The sequence below is a fragment of the Heterocephalus glaber genome, unplaced genomic scaffold (genome assembly GCF_053883595.1).
Source record: "Heterocephalus glaber isolate CG9 unplaced genomic scaffold, H.glaber_assembly_v1.0 deba00001447, whole genome shotgun sequence".
Taxonomy (NCBI): Eukaryota; Metazoa; Chordata; class Mammalia; order Rodentia; family Bathyergidae; genus Heterocephalus; species Heterocephalus glaber.
The window spans coordinates 1,061,219-1,071,289 of NW_028258299.1; the positions used below are offsets into that span (position 1 = coordinate 1,061,219).

The window sequence follows — 10,071 nt, forward strand, 5'->3', positions numbered from 1 at the left end:
TTGGATCCTTCTCTGATTTTAGTATCAGGGTAAAGCTTGCTTCCAGGAATGAGTTTGGGAGTACTGCTTCCCTTTCAATTTCATTAAAGAGTTTGAGAAGTAGTGGCATTAGGTGCTCTCTAAATTTCTTATAGAATCAGCAGTGGATCTGTCAGGGCCTGAGCTTTTCTTTGTTGGTCGATTTTCAATTACATCCTCAATTTCATTGAATGATATTGATTTATTTAGAATTTTTATATCTTCTTGATTCAGCTTGGTAATTCACATGTATCTAGGAACCCGTCCATTTTTTCTGTATTTTCCATCTTATTAGAATATAGTTTCTTGAAGTAGGTACTGATCCTCTGGATTTCTGCAGAGTCTGTTGTGATTTCTCCTTTTCATTCCTAATTGGATGGATTTGGGCCTTTCTTTCCTTTTTTTGATGAGTTTGGCTAAGGGTTTGTTAATTTTATTTAATCTTTCAAAGAACCAACTCAAAAAAAAAAAAGAACCAACTCCTTGATTCATTGATTCTTTGTACTGTTTTCTTAGTCTACACTGTATTAATTTCTGCTCTGATCTTTATAATTTCCTCCCTCATATGAGCTTTGGGTTTGACTTACTCTTCTTTTTCTAGATGCCTGAGGTTCAACATTAGGTTGTTTATTTGAGCCCGCTCTGTTTTTCTGATATGGGAATTCACTGCTATAAATTTTTCTTGTAGGACATTGTGATCCATAAATTCTGGTATGTTGTATTGGGATTATCGTTTAATTGTAGAAACTGTCTAGTTTCCTCTTTAATTTCATGTGTGACCCATTGATTTTTCAGGAGGGTGTTATTTAATTTCCATGTGTTTATGGAGTTTTTGTTTTTTGCCACTGATTTCCAATTTCATTGCACTATGGTCTGATAATATGCATGGGATAATTTCAATTCCTTTGCATTTACTTCAGCATGTTCTATGAGCTAGTATGTGGTCTATTTTAGAGAACATCCCATGTGCAGCTGAAAAAAATGTGTATTCTGATACTGTGGGATGGAACACTCTGTAAACATCTACTACGTCCATTTGTTCAAAAGTTTGATTCAGTTCTGATATTTCTTTGTGGATTTTTTGTCTATTTGTGGCATGAGGTATTGAGGTCCCCCATTACAAATATATTAATGCTTATTTGATTTTTCATGTCTGTTAATATGTTTTATGTAGTTGGGTACACTGCTATTTGGCGCTATATATTTATGATTGTTCTCTCTTCCTCCTGGATTGTTCCCTTTACGAGGATGTAGTGACTTTGTCTCAATCAGTCTTGGCTTCAAATCCACTTTGCAAATAGAATAGCTACCCCTGCTCTTTTCTAGGTTCCTATTGCATGGAGTATTGTTTTCCACCTTTTGACTTTCAGTTTATGAATTTTTGAATTAAATGTGTTTCCTGTATGCAGCATATTGCTGGATCTTGCTTCTTGATCCATTCTGCCAGTTTGTTTCTTTTGATTGGTAAAATGAGATCCTTTACATTGATGGTTATAACTGATAGGCACTGACTTATCCTTGTCATGTTATTTTCCTGTTGTTGGTTCCCTCCCCCCGCTGCTTAATTTCTTGCCTTGCCTGGTGGATTCATTCTGTTGGGATTCATGGGGTTGTAGTCCTTGTTATCTCTTTCTAGAATGTCCTTCAGAACATTTTGGACTGTTGGTTTGGTGGTCATGAATTTCTTCGGGTGTTCTCTGTCATGAAAGCATCTTATTTTTACATCAATTTTGAAAGATAGTTTTGCAGGGTACATAAACCTGGGTTGGAGGTTTTCTTTTAGGGCTTGACATACTTCCCTCCAAGTGCTCCTTGAGGGTTTGTGTTGACAAGTCTTCTGTGATTCTGATAGGCTTCACTGTATAGGTGACTTGTTTCTTTTCTCTAACAGCTTTTAATATTTTGCTGTGCTGAATTTCTGGACTCTAGACTATTATATGCCTTGGTGTAGATTTTTTTTTTTTTTATCATGGCTAACTGGGATTCTGTATGCTTCACCTATCTGCATGTCAAATTATTTTTCCCTGCTTGGGAAGTTTTCTGCCATTACTTCTGTGAATAGGTTTTAAATGCCTTTTTCACTGTCTCCTGCTTTCTCATTGACTCCTATCAATCCTGTTATTCTTCTTTACATCATCTAGCAGCTGTTGGATTGTTTTTGTGGTTCCTTGTTATTTTAAATAAATCTTTCTTTTTATGATCCCTAACCTCAGTCCTGCCTTCTAGATCTGATATTCTGTCCTCACATTACCTCATTCTGCTGCATATACATTCAATGGAATTTTTAATCTCCTGGATATGTTTGACTGTTTCATGGATTCCATTTCTTTCCTATGTTGAGCGTTCGTGGTTTCCATCCTTTTCCTAAGCTCCTCTTTTTTTTTTTTTATCTGTATCTGCTCTAGAGTCACTAACCAGGTCTTTCATTATGGTCACCATCTCTGTAGTTATCTGAGAAATAATTTCTGATTTTGTTTTTCCTCAAGCCTCATTCATCTGCTTTGCTACTTTCACTGTTAGCACTTCAGAGAATCTATCTGAATGGCTTTCAAAATGTTCCACCTCATTGCCTCCTGGGTTTGCCTTTGGTGAGCTGGAAGTCTGGGGTTGAATCTTGCTTAAATGTCTTCTCATTTTGTATTTTTTTGTTTAATTCCTATGCTTGTTATGGCAGGTAACTTTATTGCTAGAATTTAGAACCCTTAGAATATGACTACTACTCAGAGATGTCTTCCAGGCATAGCTGGCTTTTGGGTTTTGAGTCTGTTGCAAGACCCTACCTCTTCAATTTATTATAAGAAGTTGCTGCCTATTTGACTTAGCCCCTGGTTCTTTGGCACTGGCCTTTGGTCTTCTTTATGACCCTTAGGCAATCTCAGTCTTGACATATCAGGAAGAACAACTGATCAGAACAATTATGTCACCTTGGCTAACACAGTACAACCAGGAATAACAACAGTATTGAACATAGCCTAAAGAATGACAAATTGTGGTAACTATTAGTTTGCCACCTTTCACAGTATGAACTATACTAAGGGTTATATAAAAAAATCTAAAACAAAACAGAAAATTCAGTAAATATGCCCTTAATATGGCGATTTTACCATCAGGGGAGAAAATTTAAAAAGGTTAGGGGGAAAAATAGAGAAATAGAAGAGGAAGAGATTAAAAGTAAAGCTGGAAGACAAAGAAAGATTATGTGAACTTTGGGTAACTGGTGACGAAGACGGGAGGCAAAGTGAGGAGGAAGAAATAAAAACAACAGAACAACAAAAAACTACAATGTTCACACTCATATAAAATCAAGAAAAAAAGAAAAGAAAAACAAATGAAAAATAAATGTCCACTCCAGAGTGTGTCTCTGTTGTCACTGGTAGACACAGCAGGCAGACAGAGCCCAGATCTGTGTTGATTAATCCCAGCAAGTCAGCTGCAGATTTTCGGCAGGGCAGTGGATAATCCCAGCAAGCCTGCACCTTTAGTTCCACTGAAGCTCAGGCTGGTTTGTGGCTGTGAGGCTGGAACCTGATTTGTTCAGCCTGCAATACTCCATGTGCCTCCTCCTGTCTTGAACTCAGCTCCCTGACCTCCTGCCAACTTGCACTTGGTTCCACCTCACCCTGACACTGGGAGCTGCTAAATGCAGCCAGCCTGCAGCTGCTCTGAGTTCTGGGCTCAGCTGGCCCTCTCCAAGATGGCTACCAGCCAATTGCTCTCTCTTCGGGGATGTCTGAACTCAAACAACTTGTCACTTGCAGTCTGCTGTGTCCACTGCTCCATTCCACTGATGCGCTTCTCTGTGGGGGCCTCTGGAGTTGCCAGTAGTCACCGTGTGTCTATAGATTCGAGCTGCCCCTCCCACACAGTGAGTCGGGGCTCAGGGAGAAAGCACCGCTTGCTACTTCCTTCTTGAGGGTTGAGGTCTCTGTCTTTGCTCTCCCTGTGGGCTTCAATTCTTGTTTCAATCCTTGCCGAGTCCCAGGGACCCACTTCCCTCTTTCTCCTCTTCTCACATTGCTGCATTCCAGCACCTGGACACCAAATCTTGGAGAGGCTGTTTCTCTGCTGTTCACCACTTCTGGGAAGTCACCCAGCCCTTTTAAAATTTTATTTATTTATGTATTTATTGGTACTGGGGATCGAACTCAGGTCCTTGCACTACCTCAGCAGGTGGCAAAACCACTGAGCTAAATCCCCGGCCCCCCTAGCCCTTCTTATTTTGAGGTAGGGTCCCGCTAAGTTGCCCACGCTGAACTTGAAGTTGTGATCCTCCTGCCTCAGCCTCTCAAGTAGCTGGGACTGCAGATGTGTGCACCACTGTGCCTGGTCCTGTCACCCTCTTTTCCCTCCCGTCTCCCAGTGGGTGACACAGGGACCATCACAGCCCCTGCCCACATGAAGCCAGGACTGGTATTCCAGTCCCAATCTGTCTCTCTGGCACACAGATCCTGCAGACCAGTTCTGCAGACAGCAGCCACTGTGTAAGGGAGACACTGTGGTAAGGGAGACCCTCGCTCACACAGGACCCACTGCGCAGCGCCTCTCTGAGCAGTCAGGGGCCCGGGTCATGTAGGGAGGAGGCGGCTCACCTCAGCCCCTCCCCCAGCCCCTGGAGCCCCACACTGGCTTGTCCCTCCTCCAGCTCGGCTGGAGAGACTCCGGCCTGAGAGCCAGGCCCTGGGCTTCCTTCTGTGAGGTGTCCTGTGCGCAGGAGGGCAGGGCAGACACACTGAGTTCGCACTAGCCTGACTTCTGGTGAGGAACATCCTACCTAGGGCCAGGACAGCTGGAGGGACTCACCCTGGAGTCGGGGCTGACAGTGCCCTGTGCCCATCACCCTGGGGATACTGGCTGCCAGGGCAGAGCTCCCTCAAATGCCCCTTAGAGCTCCCACCCAGTGCAGAGCCTCACATCAGGGGGACAGGGGGCACCTTGTATGTGGAGCCATCAGCAAAGCGCAGTACCCCGTGTCCCTGGCGCCCGTCCCGGATCCAGTCACCTTCATACTCGTCACCGCTCCTGAGGGCACAGCAGAGACGTCTCAGGTGGGAGCCAGGTGGTGCCAGGACTCAGACCAGCTCCACCTCGGGGACTGAGGCAAAAATAGGCCCTGAACAGATGGCCTGGGAGCTGCTGCCGCACCAGGGCACCCAGGAGGGCGGGGACAGGTGGGCATGCATCTGCCCATCCCGGCACTCAGTGGCAGCCGCTTAGAATGGAAATGACGGAGGCGGGGGAGCCGGGCTGGTGGCTGTGCCGGTGAGAAGCCACATGGCTTAGCACATGGAGCCCTGCCTGGAGGGGCTTGTGCTGGCCCAGGGGTCCTCGAGCTTTGCCACACCAGCCCCTGGCTCCCCCTTCCTGCTGGCCCAACCTTCCCTCCATCTTAGATGCCTTAACTGGGAGAGAGGACTTTTCCTACTGAACAAGCGATGTCAACAACAGAGCCTGGGGTTGGCTCAGTGATGGAGGACCTACCTTGTGCAGGTGGCCCTGGGTTCTGTCCCACAAGGCAGGGATTGCAGTGTGGACTGCAGGATGTGGCTCTGAGAGCTAGCCCCCGCCTACCAGGGGCACCCCAGGATTCATGCCTCCCAGTCGCGTACTCACCTAAAGAGCATCTGACCCCAGCCATGCCTCTTGTTGTCATGGAAGGACCCCTGGTACACCTGTCCATCTGGGTCCACCAGGACCCCCTGCCCTAGGAAAGGAACAAAGATACCAGCTTAGTTTCATGCCTCTGCCAATGGGGACCCTGATGTCCTGCCCCATGGAGACTCCGCCTGCATCCCTTGGGTGCTCCACCCTGGCAGAGGAGTGGGCAGGAGGGCGATGAGGCTGGGGCAGGACTGTCACTCAGGGACACCTGGGGAGCAGGCTGCCTCTCCAGCACCACCTGGACAGGAGTGGCAAGTGTGGTCGGGGAGGTGATGACAGCCAGCATCTGGGTCAGCCTGGGCGCGGACGCCAGCGGCTCAGTCTGGCTGACAGGGACTCTGAGCGGGGGGCTCATTCGGGGCCCCCAGACCCAATCTCTGAGATGGAAAATGCTTTGCCGCCTGGGGGGACTGCGCAGGGTGCACTGGGCTTGGCTGCTGTGTGACTGCTCCTGATTTATGAGAAGCCTCGCTTTACTGTGAGCTGCCCCTCACTGAACCGGGACCCACAGGCCAGAGCGAACACAGGAGAGCGTGACTGCGCTACACTGTGTGCGACTGCAGATATTTGACAATTCAGACATCTGGGGGTGTCTACTTCCCTACACAAGCAAACCTAGAGAAGGGAAAGAAGCTGCCTCTGTCTGAGGTGCAACCTTCCCGACCTTTCTCCAGGGTGCAGCTGGTCTTTCTGCCCTTGGCTGGCGAGAAGGGACAGGCACCCTTGCGTCTGCCTCCTGACATGTTTGTGGCCATCAGAACCCAGAGAGGGTCAGGTGGCCAACCCACGATGTAGCCAGAGGAGCAGTGACCCTGCGTGAGGTCAGGAGAGGCACCCAGCAGACCGGGCCAGCCTGCTGACCCAGGATCGTGAGCAAATAATCCAGTGGTGGCTGTCTGAACCCCTAAGTGGTGAGCGACTCACCACGCAGCAGGAGGTAGTGAGGGGTGACATGTGTCAAGGGATGTAGCAGGATGGGCTCTCCAGGTGCAGGGCCTGGGGGCTGAGCTGAAAATGCATGGTCTGGGGACAGAGACAGGGTTTGACCCCTCCCCACCACCTCCTTTCCCAGCCTCTGAAGTCTGACAGCTGGGCAGCGGCTCTCAGATGTGAGAGGACACCAGGCTCCCCCTAGCACTCGTCCACAAGCCCTGTGCATGCCAGACCTTCCCTGAGGCCTCGGCAGAGCTCTCCTTCGTAACGGCCCCCAGCTCCATACGTCATGACGCCGTGTCCCTGAGGCTCTCCCAAAACAAACTGTCCAGAGTAGGTGTTTCCTGAGTGGAAATGAAAAGGAAGAGGTCACTGCTGTGTCGTGTCCCCTCTGTCCGCTGACCAATGGGTGGACACCTGTCTCTTCACCTCACTCACAGTGTGGTCAGTGGAGGAGAAACGCCAACACATGGCCTGGTCCTCGCTGCCCAGTGAGGACTGCAGACTGACCGAGGTGACCCCTCCTGGGAGGACCTGGGAGGCACAGTGTGGGGTGGCCTTGTCCTCAGGCCTTGCATGTGGTACTGGGGATGGAACTCAGGGCCTTGCACGTACCAGACAGGCTGCTCTGCCACTGAGCCATGTCCCCAGTCCTTTTCTTTCTTTCTTTTTTTTTTTTTGGTACCGGAGATCGAACTTGGGTCCTTGCACTTGCAAGGCAAGCGGCGGAACCACTGAGCTAAATCCCCGGCCCCTTTTCTTTTTCTTTGAGACAGGGTCTCACAAACTTGTCCAGGCTGGCCTGGAGCTTGTCTACTTCTTCCTTAGCTACCCGGGGAGCCGGGATTACCAGTAGGTGTCACTGTGCTCAGACTCCCTGTACTTTTAAAAGGCAACTGGAAGCCAAATGCAAGAGAAGCTCCCATGAGTACCCACTACTCTCTGTCCGAGGCTCTGGAAGGTGCCCGGCCACTGTCGTGGGGGTCACAGAGCAGGTTTCCCATCTGGGCACGGGGTGTGGTGAAATATCTTTAACGAATAAGGAAAATACAAGTTTGGGATGATATTGCTTTATTCTGATGTAATGTTATAGAGAAGCTGGAGGTGCTTGTAGAGGTCTAGAGGCCCCACTAGGGATCCCCAAGATGCCCCTTGCCAGGCCTAAAGGCCATCCAAGCTGTGGGCACCATGCCATGCACCCCAGCCTGCACGCTGCTGTTCCCTCATGTTAAGGACACCTGAGGCCCCTCCATTTATATACCGCTTTCTGGTGTCAGAGCAGGGGAACGGCCTCCCCAAGATGGCTGTGAGAAAGGGGTCATGAGCCCATCCATCACCTCCAGCACTGACCTGACCAGGCCAAGTGTTGGCAGCCTCGCCCCATGATCTCTCCGTCCACAAATTCGCCTTCGTAATAACTCCCATCTTTAAACAGCAACTTCCCGTGACCTGGAAAAAGAAGTCACTGTGTGCAGTGAAGTCAGTTGGTGACTGGGAGTGGTGGCTGACAAGCCTGCACCCACTGAGCTTTCTCAGACTTTAGCTGCAAAACCTGCAGTTTTCATGTTGGCTCCACTGCTTGTCTGATACATGGTCTTCAGAAACTCACCTGTGTACTCCACATTTATCTAGACTCCTCAGAACAGCTGAGGAATATTCCCAAGCGCCCTGCTTTTTTGGCTAGAATGGCTACAGAGGCAGGGACAGTCCAGGTGAGACCTTGTTCCCCACCTTCTCAAAGGAAAGTGGACACAACTCTGTCCACATGAGCACAGGGGAGGGCTCTGGGAGGACATAGCCTAAAAAGCAGGTGACCATCAAGGAGTCTCAGATAACAGCCCTGCACATGAGCCTACACACCTGCCTGGAAGAAGAGACTCCTTGATGTCGGGACAAAAATAAGAAACATCTGGATGGCAAAAACACTGAATAAAAGCCAAAAGGTAAAACACAGGAAATACTAGCAGCCAACAGGTTAAAAAAAAAAAAAAAGGCCCAACCTTCTAGGGGAAAATAGGTAGAAGCCACTGAGGAGGCAGAATCCACAAACAGAAAAAGTCTTGTAAGTGCAGATGGGAGAAAGTCTGGACACCAGAACATTCTCCATGCTTGCCTGGTGTGTGTCTTGGGGTGCTGGGATGGTGGCCTGCAGCTGTGTGGTATGAGACCAGGCCCAGTGTGCACGAATGTGAGTTCAGGGTATTCCAGAGGATTTTACTTTACAGTTCCTTTCCTCTGTCGATTGGATTTTCTACAGAAGTAGGTCATCTTTTAATCAGAAACAAACCATAAAGCCAATTTCCACTCTGAAAAAGAAAAGCAAACTGGAACTCTAGGGAGGATTTCCAAGCCGCAGCTTTCTCTTCTGCAGGTGCCCCTAGGATGGCGGAACGTGCCACACAGGGGTAGGAGTGTCCTGATCTGCTGCCCCTGCCCAGCCCTGCCAGCCTCATGGTGTCACCGGCCAAGTCCAGAGCAGGCTGGCAGCACCGTGCCAGCACAGCGCCGGGGCATGTTCAGTGCAGCCCCCTCAGCAGCTCCCGGAGAAAATCAGCTGTCAGCTTCCAGGTGGCAGCTGTGGGAGGGACCACCGAGGTTTCTTACCGTGTTTCTTTCCTCCTTTCCATTCTCCTTCATATTGGAAGAAGGAATTTGGGTACGTGTAGACACCATAACCTGAATTTGAAAAGAAAATGAACAGTGACCCCTGGACCCTGCGACTTGGCTGACATTAAGTGGAGGTGGGCTTGGGGCTCTCTCCAGGTCTGTGCACCACTCTGTTAACTGCCCAGGCCGCATGGGGATTAGGAGCTGCTCTGTTTGCTGCCAACCCCTCCGTTGTCTGGCTTCTGAGACATGGTGACACCCATTTGGTGTGGGGTGGCGGTGGGAGCAGGTTATCAGTGAGGGTGCAGAGGGGAGAGCACGACCCCGCGAGACCTGACGGCAAGGGCGTGGACTCGGGGTCCATCCTGGCCTTATTTCTCAGGTTTCAGGGTCAGTTTCTTCCCGACTGGATCGAGGACTCCATTCCCCGGGCACAGACGTGGGGCGGGACCGAGGACTTCCTGCGCCCACCCGCACAGGGCGGGCCGGCTGTGAACCCGCCCCCTCACCACCCACCCCAGCGAGGGAGCACGCGGACGCGGCCCGGGGGGCAGGCGGTGGGCTCTGAGCAGGGCTTCCGACGCGCGCAGTCCGTACCGTCCCGCGGCGGGGGCCTCGGCGACTCCCTGCGTCGCTGGAGCGAACCCCGGCTCCCCCGGCCAGCCGCCGCCATCTTGCCGCCAGCCGTTCCCTAGCAACCACCCACGTCCCCAGCCCTTGGCCTCAGGTAGCTAGGGGGAGTGGTCAGGCCAGTCTCGGAGAACCGCAATCTCCGGAACGGAGCCGCTAGGCCGGGAGCCCACGGGCTCCACTGCGCCTGTGTAGCGCGGGGCATTTCTGCCGGCCCGCCCCTTC

General features: G+C 50.4%; 1 protein-coding gene across 5 annotated transcripts in view; it reads right to left on the minus strand.

The window, feature by feature from the left end:
- Morn1 (MORN repeat containing 1) overlaps window positions 1-10,061 on the minus strand; it is a 50,789-nt gene extending 40,728 nt beyond the window's left edge. For 2 of the 5 annotated variants that reach the window (XM_021243586.2, XM_021243588.2), the window contains exons 1-6: window positions 9,814-10,061; window positions 9,214-9,285; window positions 7,960-8,058; window positions 6,843-6,953; window positions 5,629-5,719; window positions 4,950-5,037 (exon numbers count right to left, since the gene is read on the minus strand). In XM_021243586.2, coding sequence (XP_021099245.2) covers window positions 4,950-5,037; window positions 5,629-5,719; window positions 6,843-6,953; window positions 7,960-8,058; window positions 9,214-9,285; window positions 9,814-9,889 — 537 coding nt within the window. In that variant the 5' untranslated portion in view covers window positions 9,890-10,061. Of the gene's footprint in view, window positions 1-4,949; window positions 5,038-5,628; window positions 5,720-6,842; window positions 6,954-7,959; window positions 8,059-9,213; window positions 9,286-9,549; window positions 9,734-9,813 lie in introns of those variants that run through there. The other 3 variants (XM_021243587.2, XM_021243589.2, XM_087214375.1) reach the window with 3 other exon arrangements.
- Between the last annotated feature and the right edge of the window lie 10 nt (window positions 10,062-10,071).